Source organism: Calcarisporiella thermophila (genome assembly GCF_041956535.1).
Source record: "Calcarisporiella thermophila strain CBS 279.70 unplaced genomic scaffold VTP21scaffold_30, whole genome shotgun sequence".
In the NCBI taxonomy this organism is placed as follows: domain Eukaryota; kingdom Fungi; phylum Calcarisporiellomycota; class Calcarisporiellomycetes; order Calcarisporiellales; family Calcarisporiellaceae; genus Calcarisporiella; species Calcarisporiella thermophila.
The window spans coordinates 273,345-294,893 of NW_027192220.1; the positions used below are offsets into that span (position 1 = coordinate 273,345).

A 21,549-nucleotide genomic window follows, 5' to 3' on the forward strand; every position below is an offset into this window, starting at 1 on the left:
GGCTAGAGTTATTTGAAAGTTAATAGCTGAGTTCTTATACTCTGATTTTGCACCTGTGCATTCCAGGCCATCCATTGGGTCGACACGAAAAAGTTCTTCAGTGAGGTGAAGCGGGTATTGCGACCGGGTGGTACGCTCGCAGTTATTGGATACACTCTGTGTTCATCGCCAGACTTGCCGAGTTTGCATGAAACAGTATTGAAGCTGAGCAATAAACTCATGAATGGCTACTGCGGTACTGGATTGGACTAATACATCTTCCCTGCAGTTTTCCTAACGCTACCTGACCTTCTTAAGAGCCTGGATGGCTTCTTGTAGACAACCTTTATCGCGATATCGACTTTGAATCTGCTTTTTCGCACGTAGAACGGCACATGGCTACTGCATTGGACAAGAAGCACTTTGTCGAGAATGAAATGACACTCAATACATTTTGTACCTACCTTAAGACGTGGGGCCCCTATCACAACTTCATGAAAGCTCACCCAGGCGTGGCAGATCCAGCTGATGAGGTCGTGGCTACCATTGCTCAAAAGGATGGTGTGAATGATTGGGACAAGCCATTCATGGTATTCTTTCCTGCCGTTCTTATCCTTGCCTCCAATAAGTGAGCTGTTTAAGCTTGTTATTTTTTCCATTGTACTTTGAATCAACTTGTCAATTAAAAGTGTTATATTATGGATTTGAAGCGTGAAAAATTAATTGTAAATGAGATTGTCTTGGTATTTTGTCACAGTAAACTCAAGGCTAAGTTCGATGCTCAAGTATGGTCATAAGAGATATGAGTATCAGTGGAAATGTAGCACCATTATATTTGAAATTAGGGGCGCGTTGACTACACTAGAATGCATACGCCTATCTGCTTTAGAAATCGCGGAGAGTATAATCATGGAGCTTAAGTTCATTGCATATCCCAATTAAGAAGTAGCGGATCCTACATGCAAAGAACTGATTGAGCCATCAATGCAAGTGAATTGGAATATCGGGGACTCTATTTATTATTGCAATTATGGCACGCTTAAAACATAGGTGTGGGTGTACTTGAGCTTTTTCAACGGCTATTATTTCCCTCGGATATCTTGCGCACAAATATCAGAAACAACTCCCGCTTAAACCCCGCGTGACTGACGGGCAGGATTCCTATCACAGATCGAGGCTTATTTCGTAAGGTTGCACAACCTTTAGTTAGTATTCTCATTTGACATCTTGGTAGCTTGCCTATTCACCTGAATTTTTGGTGAGTCCTCGATGAAGTTTTGCCTACGCTTGTACCCGTGGGAAGCTCCACCAGTCCTCTTTCTCTGCTTAAACCGGTTTCCCATAGATCGCTGCATGATAAATCTATCCCAGACGCTACCACTCGATTTGTATATGAAATTTTCCTATTTTGGCTCGCTGACAAGCAATTTAGATTTGACCAATTCAAGCGTGGCAGTTATCCATTAGTTTGGATGGGATAAATTTGCATTTCAGCGCTCCTTTAGAAGCGCATGGCTGCTCAGGGCCATGCTTGGCAATCTTTTCATCCCTGCACCTCATCAAGCCTTGCATGTGCCGCGGTAAGACCTGAGCGTGGCTTGAACGACCTGAGCGGTCTGCAGCTCTGCATGTACTGTCAGAATGGCTCGCGCTCTTCGTGGGGTTGAGAGGCATTTTCTCCGCCAGCTTGGGCCCCCACTGTGGATATTCAGGCGCATGCAGATGAGGCTTTCTGACGCAACGAGCGCAGGTTTCAAGGCGATGAACCCCCCTCCCCTACCAACTGATTGAGGAGGTTTACAGGTGGGAAGAGGGCCAGTGCGGACAGCCTAAGAGAAGACATGGGGCCGATGCGAAATCTCGGAAACAAGATCCCGGTGATCGGTGGGGCGCCATCTAACCGGGAATATCCTGTTCAGCCCTTTTGCTGCTCGCCGGCCGCAAAGAGAGCCTGTCTCGCTCCCATATGGAATTAGGTAATATTAATGCAGGAGAAATTAAAAAGGAGGTGGGCCAATGGTTGGCCTGGGGGGCAGATCGTTTGTGCTCGTAGGTCGGCCGATAAGGTTTGGAATAAATTGAGAAACAGCTTAAATTTAGCAGAGCCACTGGAGTGGAGCCTTCAATTTCAGCTCATTTAGTGCACAGCTTCAGTGAGTGGTTGTGCCACGGCCGTGGGTTGGGCAAGGCGACTCAGAGCTGCGACACCGGTCAAACATTATGTTTCAGATCCTCTGGAAATACACAGGCCATTTAAATAGTCCTCCCCGCACGTCCTCCGCTGAATCTCTGGATTTCCCTGGCGTGCTCATTAACTCATTCGCTTACTCATTCGCTTGCTCATTCTCTAATTGCATTCTCTTGTTCGGGGCTATTTTCCTCTTGCTGCATAGAATAGCAGTCGCTCTAGGGCAAATACCGACAATAGAAGAGAAAAAATAAGATGAAAGCCTATCTATACGACAATCTTCCTGGGGACCAGAGGCTCCCTCATCAAATGCTACCTAGCTTTCCAGTCAGTATTGACGATTTGAGGCGGCTGGGCGTGCTTTACTATAAGTTGGATGGCATGGACGCCCTCGAGCGAGTGGAGGATATCTGTCAGGAGAGAGAATATAAAAACAGAGACGAGGTACCATTTTTTCATTGATCAAATTATTAGTCTCCTGCCCATCTTCTTAACTCACATTTTTGGTCCCAGATCACCATTTCAAAAGAGTACATGGGAGAAAAATACGAAAGTATGATATCCATATTCTTTGAAGAGTAGGTTCATCTGCTGTCTTTATCCTGGTTGAACTTTGTGCCCTGAACGGATTAAATCCTCTATAGACATATGCATGACGACGAAGAGATTCGGTATATCCTGGATGGTTCGGGATATTTCGACGTCCGCGATCTTTATGATCGGTGGGTACGCATCCGAGTAGAGCCTGGTGATCTTCTTATCCTGGTAAGCGTCCTGATCAATATCCCTCGGAGACTTCTCCCCTCACGACTTTTCCTTTTACTATGTGGTGAATTCAGCCGGCGGGAATATATCATAGATTTACACTCGATACGAATAACTATATTAAAGCAATGCGATTATTTAAAGAGAATCCTATCTGGAAAGCCATAAAGAGTAGGCATTCTTTCCACTTGGGGTTAGGGGCGATTATCACTAATATGCCAATTTTTTTTTTTTTCAGGACCAGCCGAAGACAACCCTGCGCGACAGGCCTATGTCAGGTCAATTGGCCTAATCATCAACACCACACCTGCATTCCATGATCCTTATGATGACGATCCCGACGATTTCCTCGAGAAATTACTCTATCCTTCAGATATGCATCTCCTCTGGAGGAACTACCGTGACCCATACATGGAAGATATACCACCAATGCAAGGAACCTATCACGCCTACAATCCAATGCCAAAAACTATCATCCACGACCGCGCTCGTGCCTCCTATAAATACCAACCGGGCTATTTGTCGGAGAAGCGTTGCTCTCCGCAAGACGACAAGCAAAAGAAGCATCGGTTGAAGTTACGCTCTTGTTTTGGGTTCTAAGTCCTTTTTTATAGCAGTTGATTTCAAGCGGTTTCTGTATTTTAATTAGCACTACGATTTTATTTAATTTTCATATCGCACTCTATTTCCTTAATCTCCGTTCCCTGATTTTCCTCGGTCACAAATTGCACGTATGAATATAGGTTACCATAGGTTTTCAATAGAACAGTGGTGATAAATATTTCACTTTTGAGAGCTTTGATTCTTGAAGTTTTTTCTTGATCTTAGTTTGAGGTGGAGAGATGCCCCGTCCTTCCGAGACAAAGCAAACAAGTTCAGGAGTTTCCCTTAATAACAAGAAACACGTATTTGTGCTTGAGTCTAGTGGTCGAGGCATCCTTACCCGTGATAATACGCATAACAAACATGAGTTGAATTCAACGATGAATGTTAGATACACATATAGAGATGATGATCCAATGGCATAACCATGGGGAAGAAAATTGGGCTACCTGCTCATTTTCATTTTTTCCTCTTGTGAATGCCATTTTTCTGATTATAAAGTGTATCTCTCTATTATTATTCACTGTAAATTAGTTTATAAATAGAAATCAAAATCGAAAGCATGGATGCCGATTATATGGAGGCGGATATGTCAAAGCTCATGCCTGCTGGCGTATGGTCTCTTGAATCTTGGATGCCAGCACATCCATCACTTCCATAATCCGCGAAGTTACGCGTATTCGTGTGGTCATTTCGTCGAGCTTTCCTTGGCGGTATTCGTCCAGCAGATCTTCAAAGTCGATCGGGTCACCAAAGGCAACAGTGACCGGCTTAAATAGCCGAGGAAGTAGTTTTCCTAGTGGTTTGACCTGATCCATTCCTATAGCGAGGATTCCCATAGTAATTATGCACAAAAATAGTGGTCAAAAAGGGGACGAAGAGTGAGATTGAGGAAGCTCTTGTTTTAGATCTCCCTACCTTCATGCCACATGGGAATGACTATAGGGGGGATCTCGGATTCCATGATCAAGCGACCTACACCCCACTTATACCGAATCCGTTCCAGAGTCTGGTTGACCTTCCCCTCTGGATAGATATGGACCTATACGAAGGGGGAAGTTGAAATGGAGTATCTCCGAGAAAAAAGAAACGCTCTGAAGATTACCCATTTTCCTTCCCCAAGTTTCTCGAGCGCAAAGTTCATTGCAGGCTGAAGAATTCCATTGCCCCGAATAGTCGGTATGGTTTGACCAAGAGCGAAAAACGTCGAAAATATCCTTTCATGTACGAATGATATGTCAAAACTATACTCTCAAGCTTATTCAGAAGAAACCAGGATGCATCTTACGGATTAGTGAAGCAGATATCTTGGGCCCCAAGTGTCCAACGCATGTGATGTAAATTCCAAAAAGCTCTGCAAGGAAGTATTCCCCATAATAGTGGGTCGTCAAGTCTGCAGAAAGGCAGTACAAGGATATGATTAATTGTAGCCATTAGGGAGGTAAATAATCCCGATGCTAATAAGTAAAGACTTACACCGACGTGTGGTTGGACACTAGGTGGAAAGGAAGAGAGAACAAGTGGGGTTAGTCCAAATGCAGCCTCGATATCAGTACACATTAAACCTACCTGTCACCAATGGCCGTTTCCGATTTGGATCCATCAATATGTCGAAAAAAGCCTCATGGCCATACAGTGTAGTAGTGGTGCACCATTTCAGAAACAGCTTGCAGGCCATCCCAACTGTAAAAATGATGCCTACACTTCCCACATTCCAAGCCCAGTTATTCTTTGGGAAATCAACGATCATTCTTTCGATGGCCGCTGTCTTCTCAGGAGTGATATCGTCGTGGGTGGATTGCTTACCGGTGGAGGGAGACGGGGTATATTGGGAGGCAGTCGAGAAACTAGTCTTGGCCTCACAGATGAGTGGAGACCGCATGGCGGTCGCCATGTATTTGACGAAAGTAATCGCACCAATACCCGTTGCTACTCGGATCCTGATGCTAGCGAACATCCTACAATGATATGATTTCAACCGGATTGAAGCACGATTTGTTATCGATCTTGCATTAATTGCCGTGCCTTGTACACACCTTTGACACTAAAAATGCATTTTCTCGATACTCTGGTTAGCTTTATTCTTATTACCAAAACTCCCGCCAGAATATAATTTCGATTCCACTTCATTGGCAGAGGGACAGTCCGGCCAAACGGAGCCACACAACTTCAAATCAAAAACTTATGGTTCAATTGAAGTATTATTATTTGTTGTAGGAAATAGGTAGCCCATGGGACAAAAGTTACGGCGAGATATTTACAACATTATTTAAATAAAGTGGAGGATACCTTGGGTATGTCTGTAGAGGAAGCTGAAATAAATTGCCTTAAAGGCCAAAGATCCCGGTAAAAATACGATATAGTCTCTGACCTATTCCAGCAAGGCCTCAAGCATCATTTAAACCCAACTTTGAGCATTCCGTCGGATAGAACGTGAAGGCTTAAATAGTCAATCCAGACTCGCTACTATGATTACTCGGGAGCCAGCACCGACGATACTAGCGGAGAAAACATGTTTTGGTCCAGTTCGCGCAGGGCCGTTAAATCAGCCTAAAGATTGGGAAGCGTTCAGGTCAAATAGGCAGAGAAGATAGCGATTCATTATTTATCTGGGAAAAATACCTTTATGGTCTCCCCGCAAACGGCGTGCAGCAGGCTTACAATGTCACAAAAATTTTTCTTCAAATTCCCCATACCATCCTGATATTGAACTTGACAATAAATGTACCAAAACTCATAGAATTAGAAGTCTGTGGTAATGAACAAAAAGGGTCTCAAACTTACTCGAGAGGGCATCTTGCGCGTTTTCATGTTCGAATTCTTCTATCCGACTCCACGATTCAGCAACAATCCTTAAGACTAGCCCTCGATAGACAGGTATTCTATAATTAAAAGACTCGAATTTACGATGGTTCATGACAAACTGATATTGGTAAAACAGTTTACCTTGGCCAGCCCATCTTAATCGCAGTGTCGAGTGCTTTCACGCATATCTCATGTAACCTTAATACCTGGCGTTTCATGGAATCTGCGCCAACAAAAGGTACTTGAGCTGTGTCAAGCAGAATTTCAAGCACGACCTTTCCCACACCATAGAATTAACTAGAGTACTGAATCGTTTCATCTATTAAACGGTCACTCACCTTCAGGTATTTTATGCTCACCATGCCTAGTTTTTCTATTAGTAAAGGTATCTGTTCCAGATATATTGCACGATAGGCTGGTTTATCGCCCGACATGCGAAGTCCATCTAAAGTCATCGCAAAAAGCTGGTCCATTTGCAAGAAATACCGCTCTGTGTCAGGAGGATTGGTGAGAATCACTAAGCGGAATAGTGCGGAAAACGTGTGCTGGATAAGAATATCAAAAGAAGGGTCATTGCGATAAGACAAGCAGGACAAAAGTGCCTAGTTATATAAAAAAAATAGACATCAGATATAATTTAACTTTAGCACTCGGCGCACTCATGTACCTCGTAGAACACACCGTCCAGTCCGCTTGCGGTGAGTTTGCTTGCGCTCACGTTTGAAAGCACATGAGAGAACATTCGTACTCCCAAGATTTTATACTGGATGTCATAGTCGTCGATCAGCGTCAGCAGCGGAGGAATCAGAAGAAAAAAAGCTGACTCGACATCAAATTGCTACCTCGTATAGAAAACAGCGTCAGGATAGGTACATTTGTTATTGAAGGGAAGCAAACCCCACCTTTGCCGCTAAAACGCAAGTTTCCATAATCGAAACTGTTTCAACTCGATCTGTTTTCCAGGGCTGCTTTTCATATAAATCCATCTTATTTTTCTCGACGTAACGGTTTCGTTTTTTCTCCATTGCGGGATGAGATTGAGTAAAATAGGGACGTATGTGGTGTTGCAATATCTGTGCGAGATAAAAGCCAAAGAGCGAGTTTATGGAATCATAATTCAACAGCTCTCGAAGCCTCTCCAGTATATCTAATGATATGGATATCATAAAAAAAGAGTGAATAAGGTCAGCTAAACTCGACAAAATGAAAAGAAAACAGGTTCGGGAGATAACACCATTCACAACTAGCACGATCTCCTTTGAGCTCCATTTGTCTCCTTTCCAGTATCCGGCACAGCTTGCAATGATCTTCCCTATCTTTTCTTGTCTCTCCTGTCCTTCATTGATAGGGATCAAGTCTGGGAGACCACTGCGTAATTGCTTAAAGGTTTCGAGAGCAGATTCTCGAAAGGGGGTGGGATGTTCTTCTGAAAAAAAGATCGGTGAGACTTGGAGTTTGGTGCAAAGCCTATCAATAGCATCCCCAGACTCCATATTGGTTCACTTTTGGATTCTTGCGCCGATCCGCGCGCGTTCCCTTCCAAAAAGTTATCGAAAATGGGTGTGACTGCCAAAGTGACTTTCGGATGGCCTCATGCAGAAAAGTTTATTATATACAAAAAATAAAACAGGTTATCGCCTGTGTCCATGCTGTAAAATTAACCTCCACCGACGTCGCTCCGACTGTGCTCGTTCTGCTCCTCATCCTTTCTCTCCGTTGCCTTTCCCTCCTCTTTCTTGCTCTCCTCCGCCCCTTCTCCTTCGCGTTTCTTCCGCTTCGCCAAGTCATCCTGGCTAGCCTTAGTGGCCAGATAGATCTGATATTCCTCAGCCATTTTGAACATGAGTTCCTGGATGCGGCGACGTTTCGTGTGGATTTTACGTGGCTGCCATTCGTGTTCCTTGTCTACTTTATTCTAATGGTTCGGGTCATAGAAGCATAATAGTCAGCTTTACCGAACCAGTTTGAATGATACTTTTTTAAAGCACACTTACCACAAGCATGTCGAGATATTTTCGTGGGTCGCTGAGAAAAGTTTCAACGTAGTGAAGAAGAAAAATACCACAGTCGCAATGATTATTTTGAGTTGGAACCTGAACAAGTCAAGCATATTCATTAGAGTCGGGTAATGCATCCCCACGGTACATAACATAAATGCCAAACCTTTGCGTATATCCCAGGGATTTTCACGCTCGTGTTCACCTTTAATCGCTCGCTTGCCTCACACATCAAGTAGCGATTCAGATTGGTAAATACAGTTGGGTGTGTTGTCCCAAGCGAATCAAAGCAAATAATAAAGGGGCTATATAGGAAAGAGATTAGGGAGGGGGGTTCAATAGGTAGTGAGACACGGGGAGAGTCCATTTACCTCTCCTGCGGATTTCTCCATATTCGCTTGTTCGCTCTTCCCACGCCTTCGCTCTTGACCGCGCTTCCACCATCACATTCTCCAAACGCTCGCATAGCTGCCAGGGTCGCGTTGGCTATCGTTGGTAATGCGTCGTCCTGATCGTTCTGCTTTTGCGCGGTCTCGCGGGTTATCCGCCGTGGTTTTGGCTGTGGGGGGCGTTTGGGACTTCCTGGAGAATCGAGCAACCCAGTCTCCTCATCCACATCGGGGCAAGGGGACGCTGAACGTACGGATGAAGGTGTGCACGGGACTCTCTCCTCCCCGTCCTCCTTCTCCTTCTCCTTCTCCTTCTCCCGATCCTCTTCCATCCTGTCCCCACGGCTGCCGCTGGCAGCTTCAGTCGGATTTTTAACCCCCGATTGAGATCCGCCTTGGTCCGCAGCTGGCAGGGAAGGTGATCCACTGTCAATCTCCATCACATCTCTTTTGACAGGAGCCGAGGTTAACTCGATCGAGGAGCGTCGACTTGATGGGTCCGGATCTGAGCTTGAAGAGTCGCCCGTCACCATAAGATCCTCGTCCATGTCGAGATGGAATTTTTCATCCTCATCCTCATCGAGCTCAATAGCAGACTGTTCGCCAGGTAGAAATAACCGGGGGTTACATATGAGAATAAGGTACCAATGTAAACTAAATAAAAAGCCAGCTGAATAAACCGGAAGATGACCGAGTAAATCGAGAGTGTATCCTACCTTTCGTTGATGGGGACGAATATATAGTTCTTTTGGAACAAATCAACTTTAGCCGTCCACTTGCGGACGCGGGAATACATCTCTCTGGCATCTCTGCAAGACATTATAAAAATGGACATCAGCCATCAGAAAATGGAGAGCAAAATCGGGTTTTGTTTACGTCGTTTTGCCTTGAGTCAATCGTCGATAAAAGAAGCTGTTGAATATATGGACTTTGTCTGCCAGTTTTTTATTCTGTTTCTCTAGTTTTTCTCTAAACCAGCTATAAAGCAAATATAACTCAAGGTGAATTGATTGCCAATCAACCCCATCTCTAGTTCTTCACCTACCCAAGATAAAATTCAATGATATTGTCGTTTAAAAATTCTCCATCGTTTAATCGTCCGGCATCCTCCTGGGTAAGTGTGACCCCGCCAAATCCAGTAAATGGGTATGTAAACAAGCTATGGGGATAATACAATAAGAATGACACCGAAGATCCCCTTCTCCTAATAAATCACACTCACGGCATATTAGTACTCGACTCCATACCCAACCGTGCCTGGTTTCGAGTATTATATCGTCGCCTATTCACCATATAGGCAGAAATTATGGATATTTTGAAGCAATTCCGCCAAGGACTCAAAACTAAACTTACATCCGTCCGAACACCGGTCGGGTTTTTACTGCTTTGTCCGACTCTTCCTTTGTATTAGTTTTAAGCTTATCTTCCTCTCTCTCCAAATCTCCTCCCCTTTCCTTCCAGGTGTCCCCTTCGATCTTGGTCGAAGGTTCTGTTATTACCTTTTTCATGTTATCAGAGTCCAGGGCAGAAAGACTTGTGTTGGTTCCCACTGACAGTCTGACTGGATCACTTGAAAGAATAGGTTTCGAGAGACTGTCCAATTTGGCGGACGAAGAAGGCTCTCCGTCCGAGGATGTGGAATATTTTCGCTTGGACGTGTTCGAGTTCGTTTTGGTAAGAACGGGTGTCTCCTTCCCTTTCATGCGATCAATCAGCTTCATCGGTCGTGGTGGAGATGATACAAGGGAAGTCGAGTGAAATTCTAAAGACCGACGTGGTTGCTGTTTTAGCACCCGGAGAGAAGGACTGCGATCAGCGTTTAGGCCAAATGCCGAGCCACGGCTAGTGATGCCTTGGTTGTTCCTAGACTCGGAAGAACTTGCAAAGTCGGGACTGATTGTGCCTAACGAGTTTTAAACATTTCAAAGTTGTATTTTAGTTATACGAAATAAGTATACGCAGTTAAGGTACAATTAAACCAATTACTTGGTAAATCCCCTTTAGACTTTCCTCTGGTTTCCACTTTCATCTCGTCCTCGCTTTCTAGGATGACGCATTCAGGTTCTTCGGGCAAATCCTTAGAACCCAAGTCCGCATTCCTTGTCCGACTCCCTTTGGTGGGAGAGTTGAAATCGCTTTCAATATCATCCTTGACTTTGTCGTACTTGGAAAGTGGTGATTTTGGCTAAAGAGAAGGAGAAAGATCCGAGTTAATCAGATGAAGAACAAAAATCTCTCTGAACATCTACCCTATGTGATATTTGTCCAATGGTGCGCAGTCGTTTATTGCCTGTCATATCCGACGAGTAGGAAGTCCCTCTTTCCCCAGAAAGTAAGCTAATAGTTGGGATGCTTGAGGGTGGAGTCCGCTCTACATGAGTTGAGATAGATAAAGATTAGAGGTCATTCATACTAATAATACCCCAGAGAGGGGGTTTACCGTTCGAACTAGAAAAGTAACGAGACACAGTTGAACTTTGCGGATAGGGGCGAATTAAACCAATCACCTCGGCCTTACTCTCATCGCGTACACCACTAGTAAATTCGGATCCGGACTTGAATTGATATGGACTATTCGTCTTACGCTTTCGGAACTGCCTAGATTGCTCAAATAACACCTCCTTTGGCTAGAATGATAGGTGCATTACCCGATGCAAATATGAAGTTAGTATGGCAATGCAAAATGTCGCAGAAAAGCATGATGGTTGTTACTGCAAGTGTGTGTCGAGTGAGGGATGAAAGCTTACCTCTGTAGTAGGAATCTCAATAATGGTGCCTCTAGGGGGACCTTTCTTCTTTGCTTTGATCGGAATAAGATTACGCGAATTTTTATCTGATATCGACATTCTTAGATGATCGCTTGGCGATTTTGTAGGAGACTGAATGCCGACATGGTGGGCAAGAAATACAACAAAAGACAGCGGAATAAGCATTCCATGATAGGATAGAATCTCTGTACACACTAAAACCTACATGAAGCTGCACCAGTTCGACTTGTTCATCCTCCATTTTAGATTACATCTAACTGGCCGATTGGAGCATGGAATTATACCACGAAATGCAAACTTTCGAATAGGTTTAATCAAAATCTAAAGAGACTGGTAAAAGTGGAAACCGCCCTCAAGATACGAGGTGACTTCTTTTTTTCGCTCTAATATATTGATCCAAACTCAATTCCGATATCTATCCTTCAGTCTGATAATATATGGAGATTACGCTGCGATTACTAAAGGGGCCACTTCCCAATTTAACGCCGATGCGACCCAGCGTGCGTTTATTCATGCGGACCAACTCTATGGCCCCTAGATACTTCTCTAGCAAGAAGGGATCGCCATCAAAGGTGGAAGCTGAAAGGGTCAAACTGGCCTACACTAAATTCGATGCACCCAAAGAGCACCAGGCTCTTCCTCCTCTTGTTATTATGCATGGTAATGTCGAAGCTGTCAGTGTACATCAATTGTGTTGAACACCGGGACTAAGCATCACACTACTGCAACTTCTTCTTAGGTCTTTTTGGATCTAGGCAAAATTGGAAGTCATTGGCTAAGGCATTTTCGCGTTTCCGGACCGTATATACCCTCGTATGTTTTTGCAAGCAAGCGTCGGAGTGTAAAGTTTGCTTATTTCATCGTCTGTTTCTTTATATCACAGGATTTAAGGAATCATGGAGAGAGTCCTCATTCTCCGGTTCACACTTATGAAGCCATGGGCGATGATGTTATTGAGTTTCTTCGCGAGCAAAAATTGGAGAAGGTCGCCATTCTGGGACATTCCATGTAAGTGCAGGGAAGATTCTAGGCTAGGCACCGCAGGAGGCAGACTCGATGTTTTGTGTTCTTCGTAGGGGAGGGAAGGTCTCCATGACCGTTGCTCTCAAGCAGACCCCCGAGATTTCTCAGATGATTGTCGTTGATATGGCGCCTATTGATGCCGGTCTCTCACCTTCATTTAGTTCGTATGTGCAGGCCATGAAACGGGTAGAGGAGGCTAGAGTCAGCAAACAAAGCATGGCGGATGAAATCTTAAGAGATTACATACCTGTAAATGGACATTTTACGAGCTATCTTGGCAAACCCTCTCAGCAGATCATTTTACTAACTCGATACTATCTCAGGAAATATCCATTCGGCAATTTCTTCTCACCAATCTTAAAAAGGATTTGGGCACTGGGGAATATCATTTCCGAATTCCCCTGGATATCCTCGGAAATTCCTTGTCAGAATTGGGTAGTTTCCCGTTTTTACAGGCGCATCACACCTTTCACGGACCGGCCTTATTTATCGCCGGGAGTCGAAGCGACTATATCCGGTCGAGCATGTATCCAACCATCCGGACTTTCTTCCCAGAAGCCGTGATCACAGATATTGACGCTGGGCATTGGGGTAAGAACTCTAGTTTATTATTTTGGACTGTGCGTGTGCTTAACTTTCGGCTTATACTTACAGTTCACGCCGAGAAGCCTGAGGAGTTCATGAAAACTGTGGTGACATTCTTGAATAAGCATTCATAGATCATATAGAGCGTTCTTAGATCCATCAACATAGATAGCTAGCAAGAAGTCCAAATATTTATTTATTTTTATTCGTTTTCTATTGGAGGCACCTCCCTCTTTCTATAATATCTCTACACTCAAACTCCCATGGCACACGAGGTGTAAAATTTACGAGGATTACCGCTCGTCGCCAGGAACTTTTGGTTGAAAATATCCTCTGTTGGTTCTATAAAACGTAAAAGCAGCTCAATAAAATCGCTTATGGAAATGCACTCGAAAATGGGGACATACCATGGTGAACAATATGTGCCTTGCTATAATAGGCCATCACTCCCAATGCCTCCTCGCGGGAGTAGGCTGGGATGGCAATCGGCTTGATCCCTTGGGCCAGATCTAAATAGGCTTGATTCACGCGCTTATAGGGATCGATTTTTACAAGGCCAAGAGCAATATCAAGCATCTCGCTCTTGAAGGGGGCAAGGGTATTTGAAACAGCACCAAGGCATACTCCGTGCGCGAAACTCTTTTTACCCGAGAAGTAGTCGAGCAGTGTGCGAGCAAAGCTTAAACGATAGGCCTCGAGAGGTTTCGATTCGATATCGTTGTACTCGGAGTGAGTGTAGAAGGCATTGATTTCATCGATGGCGAGGAGGACAGAATGGCTAGAGAGTAAATAAATCGCTTGGGTTAAAACACATGCCCGGAGAAAGGCTCGTTTGAAATACAGTAGTACTTACTCGTTGCTTTGACTCACTTCGTTCAAGAATGCCTCAAAAACAGGCTGGGATACTTGTTGGTCCTTGATACCGATATCAAGTAGCTTGGAGAGGGGTAGGCTTTTTTCCACCGAGTGCTGAGCGAAACGGTAGTCCTTGGTAAGCTGAATCTAAACCAGAAGACTGTTCAGCAATCTGTGACAAATGTTAGTAGTTATCAAATATCTACTTTGTTCAGAATTTCGCTGTTGAATGTCTTGATCTGTTGAAGAATTGAGAGGGCCACTGTGGGTTGAACATATTCATTTCCGGTCGAGGATTTTCCAAAAGGTTGGCTACTGTCCATGGATTTAATAGCTATTGAAAAGATGATAAAATTGAGTCAATGACCGATTAGCGAAATATACGTGGAATTAGGCCAGTTTGTCCAACCTCTTGGTATATATATAACAATCCAATTCTTGTCGTGACAGTAGTTAATCGCTTGCAGCATTAATGCGCTCTTTCCGGCACCAACCTCACCAGCTGTACAAGATAAATAAAGATGAGCATAGAGCACCTGAGCTTGAGTTAAATTCTGCTGGAAAGAAAGACTCACTCAATATGTATCTGCTTTCTGCACTATTATTACCCCCCGCCTTGTTAATTTTCGAAATAAGTTCTATTGTGCATTTCCGAACCGCAAGGGAAGGCTTATGGAAAAGTGAAAACTATTTGAAGAAGATGGTTTCAACAAGGATGGAAAACAGAAAGCACAATTAAATCATGCAACCCACCTCCTTGTCTAATGCTTTTGGATAGCCTGTCTGTTTTAACTTTGATAAGAAATTTTCTGAGAGCTGATATACATGCCCGATAGAACTTGTATCGACAGATTCCTAGTTGTAAAAAGAATCAGGAAGTTAGTAATTTTAATGCCATCCGTGACGATTAGATCTTAATAAAACTCACGGGGTAGAATTCACTCAATTCCACCGTCGGTGCCGCCTTATAGAATTGTTCATTCTGCTTCCCTACAGAGGAAGACGAAGCCTAAATATAGTGGTCAGAACCAGTGAGAAAATATCCAATAAGAAAATAAAGAGCTTTTACGTGTCGAACTGAAAACATACCTCAGATCCCTTTTGTCCAGGAGCCTTTTTCTTGAATGAAGTGGCTTTCTTCTTGACAGTTTTTTGCACTATATGAATATCACAAAAAGATGGTTACATGCACTAGATTCCAGTAGGAGAGGGATCAACAAAAAAGATCATTTATTTACCTTTTGCCGCTGCCAACGGTCGCGTTGAATTCATGAATGATCGCTGCGATTCTTCGATTCTAACGCAGATCGCAGGTTGTCGTAAGATTGGCTGCACTCTCACTGTGCTTGCCGAGGGGGCAGATACCCGCTGAGATATAACAGAGGCGATGCCTCGTGCGGCTTGTCGGAGAGTCGCCATTGCTCTTTGATTATCCTCGCTATTTCGGCAAGTCGTAAAATTATTTACTCTTGATGATCCGTGGCTTAGCTTCAGGTTAGGTTTCATTCATGCTCGGGACGTGAGGTCGGCAATAGAAGCGAATTTCGCGTTCCTCCAAAGACTGATCCAAGTGAACGCGGAGCTGGTATAAAAAGTCAAGGCCATCTTGGCACAAGTAAATTTATATCGCGATTGAACTTAATTGTATTGCTTGGAGAAACATATGTGCTAAAAAACCTTTTTTTCTTCAAGTTGCAAAGTGCAAAATGGATACATATCCATTGGAGTATATAGCGCATCTGCTGCCTCTGGTCCTAGTCACCGGCTTAATAGGATCAGACATAACATCGGCATCTGAAGTAAACCCATCAGCTCATGCATCCGCTGCAGCAGCAAGCGATCCGGCGCCAAGGCGTCGATCGTCGGCTTCAAATACCACCCTAACTCGCCACCAAATGGGCAGGGCCCTTGTTTCCCTTTTGACTGCAAAGAATCAGGCGAAAATATGGGAACCGGCTGCAAAACAGGGCCAAAAAAACTGGCTACGGGCAGCTCATGTTGATAAAGTGAGTTCTAGCATATACACTGACTTTCCTTGTACCGGTGCTAATTCCCTGATCATCACCATTGCCAACTCAAGTCGTATCGCTTCCCTCCCAAAAAATCTCACCCTTCTCCAAGCAATCCGTCTGTCGCTCACTCGCCACTCTCTCCAAACACTCCTGAATCTCCTCTTTACCCCGATGGCATCATGACACCACTCTGGATTCGAAAGCACCGTGACCAAGTTCCCTCTATTATGATAGCTTTTTACGATTTATGGGATTGGAGTATGGAGAAAAATCCAAGCGAACTTCAAAAGTTGGAGCCTACTGTGCAGGGACCTCTGGGATTGGCAGACCCAATTGAGCGTGAAAAGGATGCAGAGCTCGCGGCGGAAATTAGTGAAAAAAGGTAATCGTAATCTATACATCATCGCAGTGCTAGCCATACTCATTAATACAAAACATGTTAACATTACAGAAAATATGCTCAAGAATATGGGTGCAAATTCGCCGCTGTTTTGATACTAATGCAGCCACATTTAGATGATCCCAATATCGAGGAGAGAGTAGCCTACATACGTCGCTCCTGCGGTCTCGATTCAAGATACTCATTTTTCCTGCTGCCACCTGGTACCCAGACAGATATGCAAGAATTCGTGAACAAGTCAGAATTTACTTTTTACTTTTTATTATCACTCCTAGTTAACATGATTTTTATTTCTTTAATCACTTACTAGTCTTCAAAATGTCTTGTATGAGAATGCGATGAATTACTATCGAGAGCATGGAAAACGTGTTCGAAAAAAGCGAAGTCGCTTACCCTCCCTCAGCAGCCAGCTTGATTCTAACGGCTTGCCCTCTAATTCTTTGAGCTTGCAAGGCTGGATGCTACGCTATGATATTAAATCAGCTGTGTTTTCTGAATTCCGACAGGATTACGAATCTGCCATAAAGTATATCCTTAGCTGATCCCCTCTTTGAATATTGGATACTCAACGCATCCTCATGATTGTTTGCATAGACACCTCGAATCTGCTTATGCAATACTACTTGGCATGTTCACGTCGACACCTGATCAACCGTCGCTTCAGCCGGGAACCAAACGGTGGGCAGAAGCCCGGCTGCTTGCTGACGTGATCAATTTCAAGGTGATATTTATTGATTTGGATAGCATGTTATCTGTAGGCACACTAAACCTTGTAAGTTTCTGGCAATCTATAGATTTGTAAGTTTTATCTTTACATTGATGCACCCACCGTCGCCCTGTTCACGCTCAACAAGCACCTTAATGGGCTAAGAGCCTTACCAAACGCCTGGACATTGAGCGGAGATTCGTTTGATTACTGGTCTTGGCTCTCTAGACAGTACGTACTGCTCCCGTGCTGTCCTTTCTTCTGTCACTCACCTGTGCTTTAGATATCGATTATTTGGAGATCTCTTAGAACTCACCGAACGAGCTGGATACAAATTACCTGTTCCCCTTCCTCAGACTTCATCCAATGTCGCCTCACTCCCCATTACAAATGACGGCCGCTTCAGCATCGGTTATGGAGGCTCAGGTGGGGCCGGAATCGGAGTTAATCCTGCTCTTGTCATTCAGCATGCCGGCTTCTATTATCAGGTCGCCGCCATCTGCAACGAGGAGAGAAAGAAGCGGTTTTTCGAGCTCGAGTCGGTCTGTCTCTGCGCGCCTTTGGACATTATAAAGCGGAGTACTAACTCTGTCCTGGCTTCGTTTTTAGAATTCGGAATTTATGAAGTCGTTAGATAATGCTACTTTAAATTTATTTACCGAGGAACGTAATATCCACCATCAAAGGTTGACCATCGATCTACTTTCAAAGAGCTACGATACCTTCAAACGGCATAACTGTACGCGTATGACACTCTATCTGGCGGCAGAAATCGGAAACGCCTATTTCGAGTCCAAGGAATATGACAAGGCTGCGCAGTAAGTGTAGCCTGGAGTTATTTCTCGCTTTTTTTCCCGCTTTGACGGCTTAACTATGGCATGGTTGGTTTGAAAGGTTTTTCGAGCGAATTGCAAAATCTTACCGCAAGGAAAAATGGTATACGATTCTTGCCTCCATCCTTCACCTGTCGGTAAAGTGTGCACGGGAACTAGGAAGATGGGGACACGCGGTCGAACTCTTGGTGGAACTGTTATCGGAGAGTAAGTGTAATGCTTGCCATTCCTATCCATATCTATATTATTCATGGGACTATCTTTATTCGTGTCTGATTGCAGAGTTTCTCGTGAGCGAAGAGGAGCGAGCTAATATTCAAAATGAGATTATAGACATACTGCGAGAGGTTGCTATTGCTATTTTCATTCCCCATGTCTTCCTGATTCAGATTTAATCGTGAAATCGTGTATTTTCTTTAGAGAGAATGTGGTTCTCAATCCCCTCAAGCCCACCTTCATCTAGACACCACCACCTTTAATTCCTTCATAACTTGTCAAGCGCTCTTTGAAGACTCAATAGCACGCTTGGGCGAATCTGCCCGCTTCCAAATCACGCTGACCGTGGATGCTGCCTCGCCCCCTGCCCTCTTGCGCTTCGGAGAGATTCGCGTGATATTTAACGAAGATGAGGAGGTTATTTGGAAAGATAGTGGGGAATCAACAAGTAAGGGACAACGAGTACAGTGGATCGATTGTGCTAGATGGGGAGGCGAAGGTGAAAATGGAAAGAATGAGAGCGGTGTGGTGGCTGATTTAGGGGTTGAAAAGGGGATGGTCAAAGTGCTCGAGGGGATAGTGATGCCCAAGCATGGGCAGCACTTAAAAGTGAGCATTTTTTTTCCTGCTCTTTTGAGCGTATCTCGAGCGTGTACTCTCTTGATGCTAATTCACATTGCCTGCTAGATCCATGAGGCTATACTCACCTTACCGGGCCAACATTTCTCGCTACACCTTCACTTTCCGCTTGATATCTCTAGCCCCAGTGCTGTTCCTCCCGTCAATTCACGACACAGATGGCTTACTATGGCCACGGGTAAGCCGTCATGGCGCTTTGTCGATGAAATCAACCCCATTTTACGAGTCCAGCGGCGCGAGCCAAGGGTGTCCATCCACGTCCAGCATATTTCACCGGCCCTGCTTGGTGAATGGTATCCCCTCGATATAGAGGTTAGAAATGCCGAGGAATATGCAATACAAGGAGACTTCGAAGTGGAGGTCAGGACCATCGAGGTCGAAGAATGCCGAGATGCGGTCGCACTGGAGCCAACACTCGAATTAACGCCAGGAGAGGAAAAAAGTAGACTGGAGGGGGTGGAGATGGAGGCTTTAGCGGGAGAGACACTTGTGAAGAGGGTGTTCGTCCGTGCCCAAACTGGAGAATTCCCTCGCGTGTTGGAGGTAAAAGCGCGGTATTGGCCCAAGGATTCCCAACAGGATGACAATGCTGTCAGTGAAGCGACTCGGACGGAGCGCATTGCGTTTGTCACGGGACTTGAGCCCAGCTTTGAGATGGTGGCCCAGCTGCCCTCGTTGCAGCAAATCGAGCAGGCTGAGGGTGGAATGGGCCTTCGTACAGAGAACGTGTTGCTCTGGGCGCGTGTACTAAACCGAGGGCCCTGGCCCGTGGAGGTCAAGAAAGTCGAGCTGAGGCTGAAGGAGCAGAAGGGAAAGGACCCGTCTGGGGTGAACGCAGAGCTCATCTCCATGGTCGGCATGGAGAGCGAGCGGGAGGATGACGTCAAGATATGGAAGCCAAACGGCGTGTTCGGGTGGAGCTATCTTCTGAAAGTGCGGCAAGAAGCGACCACCTCTCCTACCCCGAGGGTAAGCATTGGGCCTATAGCGATCATTTGGCGCCGGAGAAGGAGCGAGGATTCCACCGCTAGGGATGACAGCGGATTCTCGACCTCGTTCATAGAGCTGCCCGAATGGGAGCTCCCCCCGCCCGCTCTGACGATGCTTACTTCTACCCCGGCCCACGCACAAGTGGGGGTTCCATTTTCGCTTCGATGCACCCTGAACAACCCCACCCCGCAGCTCCATGAGCTCTCGATCACCGTGGAGGGCTCGGAAGCGTTTGTTTTCTCTGGATATAAGCAGCGTCAAATGAGGATTATGCCTTTTTCTACCCAGTCTATCTGGCTGACATGCTACCCGCTTGTGCCGGGGCGAGTGCGCTTGCCTCGCGTGGTGGCGGTGACCAAACGGGGAGGTGAGGAGAAGGAGGTACCGGGCATTGGCCCATTAGTTGATGTGCAAGTGCCCCTTCCGGCCGGGAGCGATGCGGAGAAGGGAGAAAGAGTTCAGACTGCAAGTTGGCCGATGATATTTGTTATGCCGCGAAAGGCTCACTAACCTGTCCCTCTCCTTCCCTCTCCCCCTTCCTTCCCTCTCCCAGAGAAAATCCTCGCTCCTCTCCCCGCCTCTCTAATTTCCCTCCCCCTGCCTCCCCTTCGCTATACACACACCCACATCCACATACAAATACATATATTTATATTTTAAACCAATTGGCAAATAATGCTTGGGAATGAAAGTACACAGCCTCGATCCTAAGATGTTGGTGCTCTGTGGAGGCCAGCATGGAAAGGGGGTGCCGCAATAGAAATTTATCACCTCCAATCAAGCGAGGGGAGATGGATGGTTTATTGGGTAGGAAGAACATAGCAAATAGAATATTATACAGATGAGGAGTGGGAGACATAATCATACATTGAGGAATGGGGATTAAGAACACAGCAATGGGAAAGCACACATAGGACCATGGAGGCCTCCGGTTCGTTGCGGGGACTCAGGGCAGTTTGGATACGGCGCAGGGGGTGTAGCTCGAGTGCCGCTTACCGCACCTAGTGCAGAAACGCTCTGGTGACACCTTGCGCGTTGACAGGCGAGCTGCTGTTGAAGACATTTTTCGTAGGGACGGCGTGGAGGGGGAGGGCTGGAGATAGCTAAAGGGGGCGGGCAAGAGCAAAAGGGAGGCGAGGTGTGTTGAGACTCGTCAGAAGAGGGCGACTCTCGATGAGGAGTCGACTCGCATGCATCGAGCGGGCAAATATATACCGGCCGATGGTTAGGGGGGAAAAAAAGCACGTTGCATAACACACCTTATGCCCTAGCCCATGCACTCAACACAGGTTTTTCATTTCTCGCGTCGCTGCGAGCTGCATGCCACTGCTGCCCCAAATAAACTCGTACCGGGTCCACGCCTATGGTTCGCAGTGCCACAGAGCACGGCACCATTCGAAGGCTCGCGTTATTTTTCCGAGAAAATCCGAATGCAAGCACTCAAGGAACATTTCCCGCCGAGGAGCTTGTTATTCCAGGTCGGGATGCTGCTGGCGTCTCGACTCCAGGGTGCTAGCGAGGGCGATAAATGGTGCCTTGTTGCCGCCGCAGCCATGCCCATGCCCCCTCCCTCACTGCCTGCTGTCATGGTCTCTCGACGAGGCTTTTTCTATGTGCATGAATAGAATGCTTCGATGGCGGCTGGTTACGCAATCCTTCTCTGCTGGAGTCGCCCTTCTGCTTTTTCACCAGCGTCCCTATTTAGGCCGTGAAGACAAGCCCTGCGCCGGCTTTCCATGGCTAAATTGAGCAAGGCCCCGATGCCCCCCCCCCCCCTTCGCTGCCCCTCCACTTTG

The 21,549-nt window shown here is 45.6% G+C and overlaps 10 protein-coding genes across 10 annotated transcripts; 5 read left to right on the forward strand and 5 right to left on the reverse strand.

Moving 5' to 3' along the window:
* Positions 1-219: 219 nt before the first annotated feature.
* VTP21DRAFT_7544 (uncharacterized protein) lies at positions 220-611 on the forward strand (the record flags this gene model as incomplete). The annotated part of the gene is made up of 2 exons (XM_069398297.1): positions 220-235; positions 298-611. The coding sequence occupies 2 exons, from the start codon at positions 220-222 to the stop codon at positions 609-611; spliced, it is 330 nt and encodes a 109-aa protein (XP_069246542.1).
* Positions 612-1,422: 811 nt separating this feature from the next.
* VTP21DRAFT_7545 (uncharacterized protein) lies at positions 1,423-1,822 on the reverse strand (the record flags this gene model as incomplete). The annotated part of the gene is made up of 2 exons (XM_069398298.1): positions 1,423-1,711; positions 1,764-1,822. The coding sequence occupies 2 exons, from the start codon at positions 1,820-1,822 to the stop codon at positions 1,423-1,425; spliced, it is 348 nt and encodes a 115-aa protein (XP_069246543.1).
* A 600-nt stretch (positions 1,823-2,422) lies between these two features.
* On the forward strand, positions 2,423-3,532 carry VTP21DRAFT_7546 (uncharacterized protein; the record flags this gene model as incomplete). Its single annotated transcript, XM_069398299.1, has 5 exons — positions 2,423-2,611; positions 2,681-2,745; positions 2,812-2,932; positions 3,007-3,103; positions 3,171-3,532. 5 exons carry the CDS (start codon positions 2,423-2,425, stop codon positions 3,530-3,532), a joined length of 834 nt encoding a protein of 277 aa, XP_069246544.1.
* A 602-nt stretch (positions 3,533-4,134) lies between these two features.
* On the reverse strand, positions 4,135-5,492 carry VTP21DRAFT_7547 (uncharacterized protein; the record flags this gene model as incomplete). The annotated part of the gene is made up of 6 exons (XM_069398300.1): positions 4,135-4,355; positions 4,454-4,577; positions 4,641-4,752; positions 4,824-4,928; positions 5,012-5,030; positions 5,105-5,492. The coding sequence occupies 6 exons, from the start codon at positions 5,490-5,492 to the stop codon at positions 4,135-4,137; spliced, it is 969 nt and encodes a 322-aa protein (XP_069246545.1).
* A 515-nt stretch (positions 5,493-6,007) lies between these two features.
* Positions 6,008-7,833, reverse strand: VTP21DRAFT_7548 (uncharacterized protein; the record flags this gene model as incomplete). Its single annotated transcript, XM_069398301.1, has 8 exons — positions 6,008-6,085; positions 6,158-6,246; positions 6,320-6,417; positions 6,482-6,615; positions 6,679-6,942; positions 7,008-7,178; positions 7,243-7,487; positions 7,575-7,833. The coding sequence occupies 8 exons, from the start codon at positions 7,831-7,833 to the stop codon at positions 6,008-6,010; spliced, it is 1,338 nt and encodes a 445-aa protein (XP_069246546.1).
* Positions 7,834-7,997: 164 nt separating this feature from the next.
* Positions 7,998-11,735, reverse strand: VTP21DRAFT_7549 (uncharacterized protein; the record flags this gene model as incomplete). The annotated part of the gene is made up of 14 exons (XM_069398302.1): positions 7,998-8,255; positions 8,335-8,433; positions 8,504-8,642; positions 8,709-9,380; positions 9,443-9,535; positions 9,603-9,704; positions 9,772-9,885; positions 9,949-10,008; positions 10,080-10,629; positions 10,713-10,911; positions 10,976-11,097; positions 11,167-11,353; positions 11,474-11,605; positions 11,700-11,735. 14 exons carry the CDS (start codon positions 11,733-11,735, stop codon positions 7,998-8,000), a joined length of 2,763 nt encoding a protein of 920 aa, XP_069246547.1.
* A 196-nt stretch (positions 11,736-11,931) lies between these two features.
* On the forward strand, positions 11,932-13,236 carry VTP21DRAFT_7550 (uncharacterized protein; the record flags this gene model as incomplete). Its single annotated transcript, XM_069398304.1, has 6 exons — positions 11,932-12,154; positions 12,234-12,307; positions 12,378-12,502; positions 12,571-12,766; positions 12,841-13,108; positions 13,172-13,236. The coding sequence occupies 6 exons, from the start codon at positions 11,932-11,934 to the stop codon at positions 13,234-13,236; spliced, it is 951 nt and encodes a 316-aa protein (XP_069246548.1).
* Positions 13,237-13,355: 119 nt separating this feature from the next.
* Positions 13,356-15,376, reverse strand: VTP21DRAFT_7551 (mitochondrial 37S ribosomal protein mS29; the record flags this gene model as incomplete). Its single annotated transcript, XM_069398305.1, has 10 exons — positions 13,356-13,444; positions 13,510-13,880; positions 13,956-14,104; positions 14,164-14,291; positions 14,367-14,459; positions 14,533-14,644; positions 14,711-14,812; positions 14,886-14,966; positions 15,047-15,114; positions 15,196-15,376. 10 exons carry the CDS (start codon positions 15,374-15,376, stop codon positions 13,356-13,358), a joined length of 1,374 nt encoding a protein of 457 aa, XP_069246549.1.
* A 287-nt stretch (positions 15,377-15,663) lies between these two features.
* VTP21DRAFT_7552 (uncharacterized protein) lies at positions 15,664-20,263 on the forward strand (the record flags this gene model as incomplete). Its single annotated transcript, XM_069398306.1, has 12 exons — positions 15,664-15,963; positions 16,038-16,351; positions 16,421-16,606; positions 16,680-16,895; positions 16,964-17,090; positions 17,164-17,306; positions 17,359-17,617; positions 17,685-17,893; positions 17,970-18,115; positions 18,191-18,255; positions 18,329-18,733; positions 18,812-20,263. The coding sequence occupies 12 exons, from the start codon at positions 15,664-15,666 to the stop codon at positions 20,261-20,263; spliced, it is 3,822 nt and encodes a 1,273-aa protein (XP_069246550.1).
* A 764-nt stretch (positions 20,264-21,027) lies between these two features.
* Positions 21,028-21,378, forward strand: VTP21DRAFT_7553 (uncharacterized protein; the record flags this gene model as incomplete). Its single annotated transcript, XM_069398307.1, has 1 exon — positions 21,028-21,378. One exon carries the CDS (start codon positions 21,028-21,030, stop codon positions 21,376-21,378), a length of 351 nt encoding a protein of 116 aa, XP_069246551.1.
* Positions 21,379-21,549: the final 171 nt, after the last annotated feature.